The 18,363-nt window shown below is 35.9% G+C and overlaps 2 protein-coding genes and 1 non-coding gene across 3 annotated transcripts; all 3 read right to left on the bottom strand.

Moving 5' to 3' along the window:
- Window positions 1-414: 414 nt before the first annotated feature.
- On the bottom strand, window positions 415-6,388 carry rpl39 (ribosomal protein L39). The gene is made up of 3 exons (XM_061976698.1): window positions 6,269-6,388; window positions 5,893-5,996; window positions 415-619 (listed from the first exon to the last, which is right to left on the bottom strand). Exons 1-3 carry the CDS (start codon window positions 6,269-6,271, stop codon window positions 571-573), a joined length of 156 nt encoding a protein of 51 aa, XP_061832682.1. The 5' UTR covers window positions 6,272-6,388; the 3' UTR covers window positions 415-570.
- On the bottom strand, window positions 726-852 carry LOC133617459 (small nucleolar RNA SNORA69). The gene has a single exon (XR_009817019.1). It is a non-coding gene; the product is annotated as a small nucleolar RNA SNORA69 (small nucleolar RNA).
- Window positions 6,389-7,030: 642 nt separating the features above from the next.
- On the bottom strand, window positions 7,031-18,072 carry upf3b (UPF3B regulator of nonsense mediated mRNA decay). Its single transcript, XM_061977317.1, has 10 exons — window positions 17,844-18,072; window positions 15,352-15,458; window positions 15,169-15,275; window positions 13,068-13,166; window positions 11,605-11,715; window positions 11,490-11,533; window positions 11,237-11,419; window positions 11,012-11,166; window positions 8,918-9,224; window positions 7,031-7,847 (listed from the first exon to the last, which is right to left on the bottom strand). Exons 1-10 carry the CDS (start codon window positions 17,952-17,954, stop codon window positions 7,710-7,712), a joined length of 1,362 nt encoding a protein of 453 aa, XP_061833301.1. The 5' UTR covers window positions 17,955-18,072; the 3' UTR covers window positions 7,031-7,709.
- Between the last annotated feature and the right edge of the window lie 291 nt (window positions 18,073-18,363).

Below are 18,363 nucleotides of genomic sequence, written 5' to 3'. Positions count from 1 at the left end.
CAAAACTGATGAAGTTCTAGCTTTAGATATACTTTTGTTTTCATAATTTTTTGCACACCCCTGCATTAAAAGGTGAATCACCATTATCTGCTTTAAGTGAAGTTCTGCTACTGGATGTGATCCCGGTGACATATTTGGTATCGCCATAGCAACAGTACTCACTGGTGTAGCTTGTTTTTCCAGAGCTATATTTGGCTCAGGCCTCAAATCAAACATGAACTACAAATCCGCTGCATTGCTCTTTCATGCAAGAATTTGCAGAGTGGGCAGGATTGAAAGTCTCAAGAGCTCCTTGTCCTCCCTGCTAGCTTGGAAACATTGAGCAACACTTCCTTCAGGAAGACAAATATTAGCCATTACGTCTCCCCCCTGCTCATGCGTGTTTCAAAGGATGCGTAAGCAAACACGGTCATGTTGGAGCTTGATCACAGATCTTTTATTGTCAAACCAGAGAATCTGTACAAAACTGCCGCTGCTCCAGATGACACCGAGTCCCCCTCCACAATAAAAGGTGAAGCCCAGCAGGTCGGATGGAATGGATGGATGCTGGATCCATGGACCAGGTCGCGTTTACAGGCCAAGCTTAGTCCTCCTCCAGTGCCTCCTCTTGGAGTTGTACCTGAAATCAACGTGCATGTGTGAGATTAAATTTATCCTGCTTAAATGTTCAGTCAAAAGGGCAAAAATGTGAGAAGATTCATATATGTTGTTAGTAAACAGCAGCAATGTTTCAGCTCCAGAGGAGCTTCTTCAGCATGAGTGAAGAAGAAGATCTCTGAAGCAGAAATGTTCTCAGCAGGGTTAATGACAGCATTTCACCTCACAGAAGTGCTGCAATTGCAGACCTGCTTTGCCTCCAGGAGGGCCATATGGACCAAATCTGGTAGTTGTACTTTGACTAGCGGTATCTGGTGTATGCTGGTATGTTAAAAAAAATGTTCGAGAGGCTAAAGATTGCCTTAGTGTTTAATGGCTAGATAACCAGTGATTATTTTTGTTATAAGTAGCGACGTAATGTTAGCCGTTACTGTGTCAAAGCAATTTTATGAATGTTAAAGGCACATCAAAATATATTGGCATGGCGGTATTGCCTCAAATATATACAGCGTTGTAAAATATACCAGTATTGCATATATACCGTTATATCAAGCAGCCCTAGCCTCCAGTCAATCCTCATTTACATTTGGATTTCATGGAGCGAACCACTGAAAACACCTTTTGCATGGCAGCATGTTTAGAACCGGCAGGCAATCCTGAATAATTACTGCAATTTTTGAGCAGATTATTAAAAATAAAAAGTGCATTTTCTTAGAACAAACAAGTAAAAAGTGGTATATTAGCTTATCAACTTGGAAGTATGTGCATTTCATACAAACCACTGCAGTGCTTTGGAAAACATGTTTACATTAAGCATGTGTTTATACAACATTTTATAGCAGTGCTTCCACAGAATGTCTAATCGGGACATTAGTTTATCTAAAGTCACATCATTTGTCCAAGATGTATTTATTCACAACAAACATGGCAGAATGACATGAGACCTATGTAAATGATGTGCATTGATTTAATACATGTTCAAATGAGGATGTCATCTTCTTAAAACTAAACAAGTTGACCGGAAAATTTCCTTGCAAAAAACAAGTGGAAACAATCTTTTTTGGTTGGAGTTACTTTAGTTAAAAAAAATAAATCACTAGGCCTGCGAAATAATGGCCTAAAAATAAACTTTTTTCACTAACAATTCGATATTACAAATTCTTTCCCCTAATTCTTTAAAGAAACCAATGAATACAAATTACCTTTTACTTTGATTAAAAACTAGTCGTTTGAATTGGCTCTGCATCTTAACTCTCAGCAAAAATGTTTTATAAATGGAGTTCTTTTTTTAAGAAAAGATATTAAATGGACTTTGTATAAAACAATTTTCAAAAAACTTAACAGAAGAAATGTAACTATTGTAGATCATTCTGGCAAATTTACTGCGATGCTGTTGCTCATATGCTGATCAATACGCATTGTGCTAATCAAATAGTTATTTAATGTAGAGCTTCCTATGGAAAGCAAAACTTATGTCTTGAGTAAAATACCTGTGTAAATAAAAATGTAGCATTAAGAGGTCTATGTTTTAATGAGTGGCGTTCCACTATTTTGGCACCACATCCTTAGACATGTGCAGAAAAAAACGCTTTAGTGGTGTTTTCCACTGTGCTTATTTATTATCATAAATGACATCATACATACCTTGTAGGCTGGACAATCACATTTTGATTTTGATCTCGCAATTATGAAAATCGGGAAAAAAGATTAATGGGCCGCGCAATGTGCATGAAAATGATGGCGCTTGTAACACTGAAACAGATGAGTAGCGAATTAGTGAAAACAAGACATCATGGTTGCTACTTTTTGACATAATGCTAGTATGTCTGTTCAATAATCAATAAACAACAAAAAAAGCAAGGCATATGATTTTCACTCGCTTTCACATTACAGCGGACAGAGTCGCGTAATTAGCCAGAAAATTGACATAAATGTGAGTGAACTGTTATTGTAAGGAGAAAGAACATTTGCCTGGGAAGATAATGTCTGGTAGTACTCTGATTCACACCTGACACACTAACACCCCGTCCTAAACTAATCAATGTCGATACGGCCCCTTGAAATAACAACTAAACTTTGAAGCTAAAACTAGCAAGAACAATCCATACACCCACAACACGTCTCATCTGCTTGTGTTGTTGTGAACGAGATGTATGTAACATCAATGTACAAACAGTGGTCACAACTTAAAGCTCTTTTTTACAGCCTCAAAATATCTTTTTACTCATCAAATTGAGACCAATAGCACAGCAAACTTTCTCCCTTCACAATAACAGTGCAGTGTGCCACATCTGGTATGACTTAGAAAATATAGGTTTCAAAAAAGTACTTTACACACGCATAATGGCCTTAAAGCACTTGACATTCACACATTCATTATGATTTGACCTATAATATTGGACAAAATTGTTTAGAGATAAATTTCACCAATAAAATGTGAGGATTTTTGCGTTTAATAAACATGTTTACACTTTGACACAAAAAACATGCACTCTATGGTGTTAAAATAAGTTTAACAGGTAAAAAAACAAAACTGAATTCAAATAAATTCAAACACAAAAACAGAATTTTATAGTTTTTTTATATTGCTAATGTTATTTCAATCTATTTCTATTTTTCTTGTTTATTTGGTACTATATCATATCAGTTTTTTTTAACTATATTTTAAGTTTGTTATGTTCTTGTTCGCCTCATGAAGAGTTTTATTTCCCCGCACTCAGCTGGATAAGTCAGTTTGAGATGCTGGAATAAATGTGTTGTGTTGTGCTGCTGTCTTTCATAAACTTGGCGGCATGCAGTCATTCATTCCATGCCTGTTGCCACAAAACTCAACCATTGACGACACTTTTCTTTAAAACAAACGTATTTCTCTCTCGGCTTGCTAGGTGTGTGTATATTTTATAGCTCATCTGCAACAAAACTGAATATATAGAAAAAGTCAATTACCACCCAGGGCTAATTTTTCTAACTTAATTATAATTTAATTTTTGTTGGATTTATGAATACATTTATGTAACATGCATTAGGACTGGACAATAATAACATTTTGATTATGTTTCTCACGATCATGAAAATATAATAACCAAAAGAAGAAATAACGATTAATGGGCCACGCAACATGCATGCAAAATCCAGAGCTTGCAAAGGTGGAACTGAAGATAAGCAAATGAGTGGGAAAAAAGTGTATCTACTAAAAGTTTGGGATCTAACCATAGTTGGTGCTTATTGACACATTGCTAGTATGCTTCATCAATAATCACTGAACTCAACAAAAAAATAGGCATATGATTTCCGCGTTGACCTAACATTGGACAGTCACAGAATGGGCCAATATAACAAAATCCACCGTTAAACGCAGAATATCGTGAAAATTGACATAAATGTGAGTGCGATGTTGTCATTGTGAGGAGAAGAAACATTTGTTTGGAAAAATAATGTGTTCAGGACCACTCATTCATCCCCTAAACGTGCAGCCGCCCCGTCCTCAACAATATCAAGCAGAAACGTGAAACAGAGACTAAACTACGATGCTAAAACTAACAAGAACAATCCATACACCCACAACACATCTCATCTGTGTTGTTGTGAACAATATCGATGAAAGATCAACTTACAAATACAACAGCAATCACAACTTGGGTGGAACTCTTTTTTTTTTTAAATAAATACAGCCTCAAGTCGCCAACACGTGTCAAGCAGAGAACAGCACAGCACACTTCCTCCCTTCACAATAATAGCGCAGTGCACCACGTCTGATCTGACTGCCCTAACAAATTAAAGGTTTCAAAAAACCACCATGCACAAGCATAATTAACTTAAATCATGTTTTGGTAGATTGACACAATGAGGCTTTGACCTGAAATACTGGTCAAAATTGCCCAAAGATTATTACACCAATAAATGTGAGAAGTTTTGCATTTAATTAAACATTTTATACAATTTTATTTGATACAAACAGCAGAAACTATGGTGTTAAAAATAAGTATATATGGTAAAAATGCAACTAACAACGTAAAAACTATGTTATTGTCTTTTGTATCACTATTATTACTATTATTTTACTTGAGGTTTGTTCGTTACTAAATTATGTCCTTTTTATAAAACTATATTCATAGTTGAGTTTTGGTTCTACAATAAATACCGGTGTTTTCCAATCAATGAATAATCGTGTTATTACCGCATTTTTCGGAGTATAAATCGCCCCGGCCGAAAATGCATAATAAAGAAGGAAAAAAACATACGTTGCACTGGAGTATAAGTCGCATTTTTGGGGGAAATTTATTTGATAAAACCCAACACCAAGAATAGACATTTGAAAGGCAATTTAAAATAAAGAATAGTGAACAACAGGCTGAATAAGTGTACGTTATATGAGGCATAAATAACCAACTGAGAATGTGCCTGGTATGTTAACGTAACATATTATGGTAAGAGTCATTCAAATAACTATAACATATAGAACATGCTATACGTTTACCAAACAATCTGTCACTCCTAATCACTAAATCCCATGAAATCTTATACGTCTAGTCTCTTACGTGAATGAGCTAAATAATATTATTTGATATTTTACGGTAATGTGTTAATAATTTCACACGTAAGTCGCTCCTGAGTATAAGTCGCACCCCCTGCCAAACTTTGACAAAAACTGCGACTTATAGTCCGAAAAATACATAGAAACATATACACATATATTATATTTGCCATAATCATCCAACCCTAGCATGCATACAGCCCCGCAATAAAGCATCCCTGCCTAAAATCAACGTATGGGAAATGGCGGACATTAGTTAATTCCAATATCAATTGCTTACAATGTAAAATTATAAGTTTGATTAACAATACCAGCTTTGATTTGTTTAGAGGCCACAACTGTGAGCTTCACTACAGTACTGTTATTAACCAGGTCACTCTACACTTTTTGTATAACGCATATACATACATACATATACATATGTACACACACACTTTAGGTCATGAAAAACACAAGAGGCTACATCATCCCTACAAGCCTGTTTCCCTGCTCACCAGGGGATAGTATTCTATTATACTATAATATTATGCTATAAGAATAAAATCCTCTGACAAGCAGGGAAACCTGCGAAACAGGCTTGTAGGGATGATATAGCCTCTTGTGATTTTTCATGACCTAACGTATATTTCGCTCTACCCCGGTATTGAGCACTGGATAACGGATAATCCACTGAAACCTCGACTATATAAATATATATACACACACAGGTTTATACTTTAAATGTAAGTCAGTAGCAGCTGTAGTGTAGCAAACCAACCAACCTGATCTTGTTTCCAGTCTTCATTCTGATCCACTGAGGAATGGGCCTGTTTTGTTTCTGCTTCTTAGCTAGAAAGCGCTTGATCCTAAAGGTCTTGTGGGACGACTATAAACGACAGCAAAGCAGAAAGCCACACAAAATATAGTTAGAAACTGAACACATCGTAATTAAAATAAGTTACAGTAGCGCCATTCATGGCTAGCGAGCTAGCTAGCGGTACGCAGCGTTGGATTGCAGCACGTTATGAATAACATCTTACATTTAAATGTGACATAAAGGTAGAAAAGGGAGCGTATGCTTGACATCGAAGTATTCCCAACACATAAACGAGTCTGCAGTGAATATTACAATGGATGTTAGATGATTTCGGAATTTACCATTTTCACCACAGTCCTTTCCCCACTATGGCGGTGGTAGAAGAGGAAGAGAGACGTGACGTCAGCGGTTTTATCCTATAAGACTTCCGGTAAATTACCAATGACTTTTACCGACAGCGACACCTGCAGGACATACTGGTCTACTTCATATTTTAGGCACGACATGAAACAATGGTTCGTCCTAACAAGTGAAATTAACCTATGTGATGTTGGCCACCCTCACTAATGCAAAAATTATGACACTGCCATTCCTACGTGCTGTTAAAATAATAATAATAATCGTTTGTGTCGTTACAGTTTTTAAGTCCTTCTAAAATACGTTTTCTGACCAGTGACGTCATCCAGTTCACCCACCTGGTCAAAATCTTGTCCCTTTTGTTTGTGCAACATTTTTATTATTTTGTCTAACTATTATAGTTTTCATGTTATTGGGTTGGTTATGAATAGCAACACATAGTAGGATAAAAAGTATAATAGACAAAAAAGACTGTGCCACACAAACGAATGGGACACGTTTGGGATGATTCTGACAAAGATGGGGACTGGTTATTATAAATAACACGTTAAAATAAAAACTTGAAAACATTAATAACATAAAAACTGTAACTGTCGGACAAAAAATGTTGCCGAACAAACAATCAGGACAAGTTTGGGGAGACATTGTCAAGGCAGGGAGTTGGTTATGAATCATAAAACGTTAATAAAAAAAATAGTTGGACAAAATAATGTTTGTACAGCAGGAACAAATGGGACACGTTTGGGGAGATTTTAACAAAGTCGGGGGTTTATTATAAATGATACAACATTAATAACAAAACTATAACAGACCAAAAATGTGCAGCACAAACGAATGGCAGTGTTATTTTAATATTTGCAAAGATAAGGAGGGCCAACTTCACACAGATGTGAAATGGGCCGAATAATAAAACCATAACCTGAAGAGTTTTTTAAACAGTTTTTCACCAATGAGATGCAAAAACTAAGATGTTAAGGATGATTTATTTTCTTTTTGGCATGAGCAGAAGTGACATGTTCAGTTTGTTGCAACAGCGACAGCGTGAGTGAGGAGAATACCATGAAGTAGTAACAACATGGATTTTAATATTGAGGAAACACAGAACTGAAAAGATGCCATAAGCTTGTCAATGTAAGTTGATTACAATCCATCAACTAATTTAAATGGAAAATAAGGTCATTTTGGATTTTTTGAAGCCTAACAAAGGTTTAGCTTCACCTAAGTGCCCTATATATAAAAGGTTGTTGCTGAGAAAAAAAACTAAAGAGGGTCATGTGAGACACTGCCAGGCTCCACTAGATAACATCCGGGCCTCAAACATGGACAGCTCGCTAGAAGCCAACTTGCTGCAGTTCACGCAGCCCTGAGGCGTGGCTCTCCGTAGCAAACTCGAAGACGCTCCAAGGAGAATTTACATTTTTTTGCTCAGTCTTCGCCTTTATCAGATGTTTTCTTCGCCTCGGCGTCTGGCTTCCTGTCCACAGAGCTGGAGTCGCCCCCTTCTCCTGCTGGGCGACTACGGTTTCTGGCTCCAGGCTGGTACAGCTGGATAGCAGGACGATCCTGATACATAAACAGTAACATTTTTCATCAATAATAAACAATGAATTTCGAACCTATATATATATATATATATATATATATATATATATATATATATATATATATATATATATATATATATATTCCTCTATTTCAGGGGTAGGGAACCTGTGGCTCTTTTGATGACTGCATCTGGCTCTCACATAAATCTTAGCTGACATTGCTAAACACGATCAGTAATGAATAATTCCGCTGGTAATCACAGTGTTAAAAATAATGTTCAAAATATAAAACATTTTAATCCATCCATCCGTTTTCTACCACATCTGTTCAAGAAGTCACATTAATGGTAAGAAGTATTTTATTTATTATTGGTTATTTTCAGACTAACAATGTTATTAATCAGAATAAGAGACTTATTACACTCTAAAAATGTTGGTCTTACTTACAAATACTGATATATATACATACTTATACATACATACATACATACACACATATATATATATATATATATATATATATATATATATATATATATATATATATATATATATATTAGATTAATTAAATGAATATTCTAAGAGATTTTTTTTTTTTAATGTTAAGATCTTCACAACAATCTTAAAACATTTTACACGTCTGATATCAACGATGTACATTGTATAAATGATATAAATTTGGTGGACGATCCATATATATGTATATATATGTATTATAGTGACTGCACGTCTTAGTTTTCACTAAATGTGCTGCCATCTTCTCAAGACTCAAATACATTTTGTTCAGTCATAAAAAAATGATTTTACTATTTTTTGTTTCATATGATCATGTTTGATGTTTTGTTTTTTATTGTATTTTAAAATCATTTAACGCGTTAATTTAAAAAAAATAATTTAATGAATGTATGTTTAGTTTTTATTGAAATGTAACATTAACATTTTTGTAAGAATATCCACTTATAGAAATATAGCCAATGTGCCAAGAAATAAATTATATTAGTATTTTTATCAAACAAATATTTATGTATAATGTAATAGAATAGGTGGTAAATGGTATCTCATTTGATTGAGTGAGTGATGGATGATTACTTTATTCCGAAGCCTCTCTCGCTTCCCGCCGTCGTCCTTCCTGTTTTCTCTTGGAGGTCTCTCCATCTTTTCAGACTCGACCGCATTGTCGCCTCGTTTCTTGTCAGGCAGTCGCTCCCGCTCCTTTTTGACCCCGTCGTCCTCCGCCCGCCTCCTGCGGGCGTTCTCCCCGTCCTGCCTCTCCCTCCTGCGGCGTCGCTCCTCGTCCTGCCGCCTCACGCGCTCCTTCTCCCTCTGGCGCCGCTCTTTGTCCGGCTCGCGTTCGCCGTCGCGCTCCCGGAACTCCTTGGTGCCCTCCTCGTCCACTCTATGCAAGAATAAATAGATCATGAAAAAGGTGTTGTGAAAAATTAAATACACAATCCTTACCATTTGTATCATTTAAAAATTTTAAAAAACATTACAAGAACACAAAACATAAAATAAAACAAAAGGTAATAAAAACTATTAAAAAAAAAAAACAAGAAAAAAAACTTAAATGTTTGATTACTTTATTAAAGTGATAGAACTGAGTGCAGGTAAACTATCACATTTTGAAGCACAAATACTAAAATTGTGACCTGGAAATGAAATCTAAAAAATACAAAACATAAAATAATCTAAAATAAAAACCGGATATTAAATTATTTTATTAAAGTGGTAGAAGTGTGTGCAAGTAAAATATAAAATGTTAAAGAGCAAACGCTTAACTAAAATTAAATAACATTTTTTTTTTAAAGTTAGGTGCAAGTAGAATATTTTGGTGTGGAAGAAATAAACTCCAAAGAGTGCGGCACGGAAATAAAATGAAAATACAAAACATTAAATAACCCCCAAAGTGTAATTTAAAAAATAAAAAAACAAAAAGACTATAAATATTTAATTAATTTATTAAAGTGATAGTACTGAGCCCAAGTAAAAATATAGCATTTTGAAGTGCAAACGCGAAAATAAAAACCAATAAAAAATACAAAAAGAGTAAAATATTTTGGTGTAAAAAATACAATCCAAAGAGCGTGGACTGCAGGCCATTTTCGGCCAGCGGCTTGTTTTTAATAGGCCTGACAGACAAAAAAAACATGTCCCGGATTAGAACATTACACAGGAAAACTAAGAAAAAATGGAACCTGTGGGAAAATTAGCCGTAAGATCTTGATAAAGGGATGAACGAGACATCTTTTTTTCCCCCTCACTTTCATTTTGTGACTGCAAAACATGCATACTCAATGTGTTGAAACATGTCACTTCTATTTCTATACATTTCTGCTTTGCTCTCCTGTCAAGTCATCTGAATATGTCACTTTACATAACTCAATATAACAATTATCATATTAACTGCATATTCTTGGCTGCAATAATAACCAGCTCAGTGGCCTTGTGGTCAGAGTGTCCGCCCTGAGACTGGAAGGTCGTGAGTTCAAAACCCGGCCGAGTCATACCAAAGACTATAAAAATGGGACCTTGGTACTCAGCATCAAGGGTTGTAATTGGGGGCACACACCTCACCTCCCAGGGGGTGAACATGGGGATGGGTCAAAAGCAGAGGACAAATTTCACCACACAAAGTGTGTGTGTGACGATCGTTGGTTTTTTTAGCTTTAACTTAAATATGACTATTTAATCGAGTTAAAAATACACAAAAATGTACATCACAGTACCCAAGTTCCCCCAAAATTTGGGCAGTTTGCTAAAACCCTCAAAAACATTGACATACGACATTAGTAAAAAAATAATAATGATACGAAATGTAATATCTCAAGTGTGTTTAATTAGATATTGTACTAATTTGCTTTGGTATCTATAAATTGTGGTGTGATGTCCAAAAGTGACCATGCTGGATTAAAGCGAGCCGTGGGTGTTTGAAAAAGTTTAAAACGAGGAGCCGTCATTCACATCTGCGCTTTAAAACAAGACCTGCTTTGTAAAATGAGCAAGGTATTCATATTTTCAACAAGAATAGGAGGAAATATTCAGACACTTTACATGTCTGCACATCGCCTCCCTCCTGGGAAACCCCGAGTGATGACGTCATGACTGTGTGGACAAATTTATTTGTCAGTGACTAATTTTATCGTTGCCCCCATCATGAAAACACATATTAAAATCAGGACCTACCTCTTTCCTCGCTCCTCCCTGTTGTCATTGTGACGTCTCTTCTGATCGCCACCACTTGTTGTTCTGTCCTCTTTGTTGCTCCGCTCTGCCTTTTTAAACTTCTCCTTAGTTTTGTCAGAGTCAGCCTCCTCTCCTCTGTCGGGCTTCTTCAGAAGCTACATGGTGGACAAATAAAAGATGAGCATGATTTTTAGCTTTGAATGATTTTTTTTTTTAAAGCTGTACTTTAATTTTGGGCTCCTCTTTGACTTGCTCCTTGTCGCTCTCTGGCAGCTTGTCCAGTTTCTTTATCTTGTCGACGCCTTTGCGTTTGCGCTCCTCCCTCCACTTGCGGCGCTCCTCGTCGCGAAGGCGCTTGCGTTCCACCTCCCTCCTCCTCCTCTCCTCTTTCTTCTCCTCTCTGATTCTCTGTAGCGTTTGAAGCTTCGGTCAGCTGATTGACCAGAACTACATTTGCCTCACCACGTACCTGACTTACCTGTTTATTCTTCAGGAAGTCCAACAGCGGAGTTGTCTTTTTAGCTGCAGGACAGGACATGTTTAGATTTAGCCAAAAACAAAGACAGGGAGCTTTTATTTGTGTCTTTACTTACCTACGAGTTCCTTTGTTCTGGCTTCAATCTCTTCCAGCAGCGTCTCCGGCGTAGATGTAAATTTCTCGTCATCTCCGTTATAAAAATCCAGGAACTTCTTGTAATCCGGATCTAACAGGACACAAATACAGTGAAACTTCTGATAAATTGTATCATTTGGATTCAAACAAATAAACACATGAAAACTATTGCACCTATTTCCTTGGTCTCCTATTACAAACTTAAGTCAAAGATTAGTCAAACACCTCATTGTATCTGATTCGACCTGCATGCGGCTCTTTAGCGCCGCCCTGCTGGCTCGCTGGAGCTTTTTATTTTTTTTATTTATGAAAATTGAAAAAGTTGGGGAAAAAAATAGATGTTTTGTTTTAATATGGTTTCTGTAGGAGGACAAACATGACACAAACCTTCCCAATTGTTAGAAATCCCACTGTATACATTAAACATGCTTCACTGATGAGAGTATTCGGTGAGCGCCGTTTTGTCCTACTAATTTTGGCGGTCCTTGAACTCACCATAGTTGTTTACATGTACAACGTTCACTGACGCTGCCACAGAAAGACGTGTTTTATGCCAGTCCTTCTTTGTCTCATTTTGTCCACCAATTGTTTTATGCTGTGCGTGAATGCACAAAACTGAGCTTTGTTGATGTTATTGACTTGTGCGGAGTGCTAATCAGGCATATTTAGTCAGTGCATGACTGCAAGCTAATCAATGCTAACATGCTATTTAGGCTAGCTGGATGTACATATTGCATCATTATGCCTCGTTTGTAGCAATATTTTAACTCATTTGATTTTCTTTACTTATGTCCTCTGTGTATTTAATTTATATTTGCATGTCTCATGACACATTATCTGTATGTAATATTGGCTGCATTTCTGATAGTTGTTTGTGTGCCATGTTGTTCCAGACCACAGTACCGTAAACGTTACCCAGCTGGCAAAGATTGACATTTATTATTTATATATTGTTATTTACAGCTAAACACTGACGTTTATTATTTGTATATTGTTATTTACAGATAAACACTGAAATGTGTTATTTATATATTGTTATTTACAGCTAAACACTAACGTTTATTATTTATATATTGTTATTTGATTGGCAACACTAAATTGGCCCTAGTGTGTGAATGTGAGTGTGAATGTTGTCTGTCTATCTGTGTTGGCCCTGCGATGAGGTGGAGACTTGTCCAGGGTGTACCCCGCCTTCCGCCCGATTGTAGCTGAGATAGGCTCCAGAGCCCCCCGCGACCCCGAAGGGAATAAGCGGTAGAAAATGGATGGATGGATGGATGAGTGTTAATAAAAGCAAGGTATGATCAAATAAGAAGAATATGCACAGTAACTTTTTTGTGTTTAACCTCTTTTTCCACTTGTATGGCAGCTAAGAATGTGAAAAGTGTCTGTACAGTTGCCACAGATCCATCCCAGGATTTCTTACAATGGAAAATGACATACCTTTAGTTATTGTTCCACACTTGGCGTCCTTATTCTTGCTTCTCTTTTTGGACGTCTTTTGAAAAGGCGCAAACTCCACAATAGCAGTGTACTCCTGTCCTGTTTAGAAACAAAGCCTTTAGGTCGGTTGTCCAAACTGCGGTCCGGGTGCCTTAGCTATTTTTGAACGGGCCGTGGCACAATTGGAAGCATTGTAATCAGAATCAGAATCAGAATCAGAATCAGCTTTATTGTCATTACGCAAGGTAACGAGATTGAGGCCATTCCATACAGTGCGATGTGTGCATGCTAGAAAAACAATGTGCAAATATATAGAAATATAAAAAATGTAGAAGTGCAATGAATATGGTGTGAAATGAATATATACATGAAAATAATATTATAAGTTTTATACTAATATTACTTATAAATTATAAGTAATATTAGCATGCTAGCTTTTTGCCGATTTTGCAAGTGTACACATCAGTGTCATTTTTTTATTGATACCAATTAGCATGCTAAGATTAGTATGTTAGCTTTTTGAAGCTAATTTTGTAGGTTTACACCTCAGTCATATTTTTGTGCTTGACGCATGCAAACATGATCAGGCTAGCAAAAATTCAGGTATACCACTCAGAGTAATATATTTTGGTACTTGACACATGTTACAATTCGCATTTTAGCATGCTAACATTAGCTTGCTAGCCTTTTAACAAATATACCTCAGTGTCATATTTTGGTATTTCACTAATGCTAACTGTAAGCACGCCTATGTCAGCATGTTAACATAAAACTGATGGCATGCTAGCTTTTTTACCTTATTTTGCTCATTTTTTTGTTACTTGACGCTATCTGGCCAGCGTGCTAACTGTTAGCATTTCAGTTTGGCTTTGGCTCTTCAGCATTCACACGAAAATTCCAGCGAAATTGCATTTTCTAGTTCTTTGTTCCTCAAATTTTGCAGTTATAAACCTCACCGTCTAATATTTTGCTACTTGATGAATGATACCTGTTAGCATGCTGAAGATAATAGGTTATCATTTTTAAACTAATTTTATAGGAATACTCCAGAGTCATATTTTGTCACTTAATTTATGCTAACGTTAGCATGCTAATTTTTCAATCAAAATTTTCAGGTATACATCACAGATGTAAATATTTCGGTACTGGACGCATGCTACAGTTAGTATTTTAGCATGCTACCATTGGCTTACTAGTCTTTTAGCTAATTTTGCAGGTGTAATATTTTGTTCATTCACTAATGCTAACGGTAAGCATGCCTATATCAGCATGTTAACATAATACTGACGGCATGCTAGCTTATTTTCCCCCTTTTTTAGTTACTTGACGCTATCTGGCCAGCGTGCTAACTGCTAGCATTTCTGTTCTTCAGCATTCACACAAAATATTTCCCGAAATTGCATGTTGTACCGTATTTTTCCGAGTATAAGTCGCTCCGGAGTATAAGTCGCACCGGCCGAAAATGCATAATAAAGAAGGAAAAAAACATATATAAGTCGCACTGGAGTATAAGTCGCATTTTTGGGGGAAATTTATTTGATAAAACCCAACACCAAGAATAGACATTTGAAAGGCAATTTAAAATAAATAAAGAATAGTGAACAACAGGCTGAATAAGTGTACGTTATATGAGGCATAAATAACCAACTGAGAACGTGCCTGGTATGTTAACGTAACATATTATGGTAAGAGTCATTCAAATAACTATAACATATAGAACATGCTATACGTTTACCAAACAATCTGTCACTCCTAATCGCTAAATCCCATGACATCTTTCTTACGTGAATGAGCTAAATAATATTATTTGACATTTTACGGTAATGTGTTAATAATTTCACACATAAGTTGCTTCTGAGTATAAGTCGCACCCCCGGCCGGCCAAACTATGAAAAAAACTGCGACTTATAGTCCAAAAAATACGGTAGTTCTTTGAAAAAAAAATCTATGTATTGAATTGGTTTTGAAATGGGAGAAAACTACAAAAATGGCCCCAGCATTCTTTAATTTGTCAGTTTGTGACCCTCTGTAGAAAAAGTTTGCCCCCCCCCTGCTTTAAGTACTTCTGTGCACATGTTTAATCAAGACTTTCACGTCATACCTCTATTGTCAATGAACACATAGCCATCAAAGCGATCTCTGAACAGAACGATGTCCTCCTGGTTCTTGAAGTTGATGTACGCCCTCGCAAAGAGGTGAGGGTATAGGCTGAAACAGAGCATTATTACATAATTAATTAACCACTTCTCTAGTCACTTCCCTGAAGGGGGCGTGACACCCTCACCTGGTATCGTTGGAGAAGAACTCCAGGTAGTCCACTTCCGGGAGCGGTTGCAGCTGCTCCTCCAGCTCCTCTTTTGTAAGACTTGGAGGCAATCTTCGAATTACGATCTAAAAGGAAGGTTATTTCTTGACTTAAGAGGTGTTGTCTTCAAAAACGACTTGTCTGAGAAACCTTTACATTGAAGATGTATTTTTTGTGTGCTGATAAATGTTCTACAAAATATAAAGGGTAGTGTTAGTAAAACAATATTTTCCAGGCGCAATCCAAAGACAATATATCCTAAAAAGAGTAGGAAAGTAGGAAAAGGGAAAATAGGGACAAGATATATTACGTTTCCAATTCGTCCTAAAGTTAAAATTATTGATGAAATATACCCTACTGTAAATGTTACATTATGGTTGACAATTGTTAAACCTGTAATGCTATAAAAAATGGGAATTATTTATTTTTGGAATGTGATACTGCACATTTGTTTTGCGAGGATATCAGAGGTTGGCTGAAAGACAAAAGGTATAGAGATGTCCCCATTTATTACAGAAGAGATTAAATTTGGCATGTATTTATGAAAGGTAGCAACCCAGAAATTGTTATAAGCAATAATGTGTTGCAATATTTTTGTTATACATAAAAGTAGATTTTTTTCAAAAGTAAAACCCAAACTCTTAAATTGGATTAATGATAAAATCAATAAAATCTTAGAAAATAATAAAAAATAGAAACGTCTTTATTGGATACATTTCAGTTGTTTTAGATACACCCATTTTCTTTTTCTGCATATAGTCTCTTATTACGTTTACTTTCTTCAACATTTGTTGGTTGTATGATGAAATGTATTAAAAGTGCATTAATTTGTTTGCACATCGTGAATATACAGTACAGGCCAAAAATTTGGACACACCTTCTCCTCATTCAATGTGTTTTCATGACTATTTACATTGTAGATTGTCACTTAAGGCATCATAACTATCTTATTTTTCGGACTATAAGTCGCAGTTTTTTTTCATAGTTTGGCCGGGGGTGCAACTTACACACAGGAGCGACTTATATGTGAAATTATTAACACATTACCGTAAAATATAAAATAATATTATTTAGCTCATTCACGTAAGAGAATAAGAATAAAAAGATTTCATGGGATTTAGCGATTAGGAGTGACAGATTGTTTGGTAAACGTATAGCATGTTCTATATGTTGTAGTTATTTGAATGACTCTTACCATAATATGTTACGTTAACATACCAGTTGGTTATTTATGCCTCATATAACGTACACTTATTCAGCCTGTTGTTCACTATTCTTTATTTATTTTAAATTGCCTTTCAAATGTTTATTCTTGGTTTTGATTGATTGAAACTTTTATTAGTAGATTGCACAGTGAAGTACATATTCCGTACAATTGACCACTAAATGGTAACACCCGAATAAGTTTTTCAACTTGTTTAAGTCGGGGTTTTATCAAATAAATTTCTCCCAAAAATGCGACTTAAACTCCAGTGCGACTTATATATATGTTTTTTCCTTCTTTATTATGCATTTTCGGCCGGTGCGACTTATACTCCAGACCAACTTATACTCCGAAAAATACGGTATGTGGAGTTAGGTACTTAACAAAAAAAGGTGAAATAACTGAAAACATGTTTTATATTCTAGTTTCTTCAAAATAGCCAACTTTTGCTCCGATTACATTACCATGAATTGATAAACTTATTCAGGTGTTACCATTTAGTGGTCAATTGTACGGAATATGTACTGTACTGTGCAATCCACTAATACAAGTTTCAATTAATCAATCAATTAATCAATCAAAACGGCTTTGCACACTCTTGAAATTCTCTCGATGAGCTTCAGGCACACCTGTGTAGTGAAAACCCTTTCAGGTGACCACTTCTTGAAGCTCATGGAGAGAATGTCAAGAGTGAGCAAAAAAAGTATCCAGAGCAAAGAGTGGCTATTTGGAAAAAATAGAATATTAAGCATGTTTTCAGTTAATTCACCTTTTTTGGTTAAGTACATAACTACACATGTGTTCGTTCATAGTTGTGATGCCTTTAGTGACAATCTACAATGTAAATAGTCATGAAAATAAAGAAAACGCAGTGAATGAGAAGGTGTGTCCAAACTTTTGGCCTGTATTGTATATTGTGTGGTTTTTTTGGGATAGATTGAAACTTTAATTAGTAGATTGCACAGTACAGTACATATTTCGTACAATTGACCACTAAATGGTAACACCCGAATAAGTTTTTCAACTTATTTAAGTCGGGGTCCACGTTAATCAATTCATGGTGTGTTCAAATGTTAAATAAAAAAGGAAGGTTATTTCTCCATTAAGACACAGCGGGGAGAATACAAGAAGACTGTTTCAACGTGATATTAACATGATTTAAAAAACATTACAGTTAAATAAATGGAGTTGAGTTAATATGAACCAATGGTCGTCTTGTTATACTACTGTAGCAACAAGCTAACCTAGCCTAGCTCGATAGTTTTACCTTTGTCATGGCCTCCTTCTTTTCTTTCAACTTCTCACCCTTTTCAGCATCCTCGCACACTACTTCCACCCTTTTCTCCCGGGGGCGAGTGTTTTCTTTATCTTCCATCATGTTTAAAGGCTACGGGTGAACTTTTGTACCATTACTTGTTTACTTTTTTAGCAAGTTAGCAGAGGAGGGTTCGCTTCTTCTTCGTTCTTTGGATTGATAGGCGGCGGGCATCCAGCTAATTACCGCCATCTAACGGGCAAACTGAGGTCAAAAATGGAATCTTTTTTTTTTTATTTGTATTTATTTATTTTTTATTTATCTCCTTCATTGATGTGCATCTTTGATCGATATACACTTATACCTCAATTATTCAATTATACATTTACACCCCAATGCCTGAGAAGGAGCAGGATGAAGAAAAATCTTATATTTTCCTGCCCCCTTCAACATAATACATAGTCTTACTTAATGGATATCATATAAAATCAACAATTACATCCAAATATAATGGGGGGAAAACACACACACA

Source organism: Nerophis lumbriciformis, linkage group LG16 (genome assembly GCF_033978685.3).
Source record: "Nerophis lumbriciformis linkage group LG16, RoL_Nlum_v2.1, whole genome shotgun sequence".
Classification (NCBI taxonomy): Eukaryota; Metazoa; Chordata; class Actinopteri; order Syngnathiformes; family Syngnathidae; genus Nerophis; species Nerophis lumbriciformis.
This window is presented reverse-complemented; position numbering and strand designations above follow the sequence as displayed.

Excerpts from the sequence above, each read along its gene's own strand:
- rpl39 (XM_061976698.1), bottom strand. Across the intron at positions 620-5,892 it reads AAGACTGGAAACAAGATCAG|GTACAACTCCAAGAGGAGGC; the intron begins GTTGGTTGGTTT and ends CGTTGATTTCAG.
- upf3b (XM_061977317.1), bottom strand. The coding sequence starts at position 17,954 with ATGATGGAAGATAAAGAAAACACTCGCCCCCGGGAGAAAAGGGTGGAA. Across the intron at positions 15,459-17,843 it reads AGAAGGAGGCCATGACAAAG|ATCGTAATTCGAAGATTGCC; the intron begins GTAAAACTATCG and ends CCTTCCTTTTAG. Across the intron at positions 11,716-13,067 it reads GTGTGGAACAATAACTAAAG|ATCCGGATTACAAGAAGTTC; the intron begins GTATGTCATTTT and ends GTGTCCTGTTAG.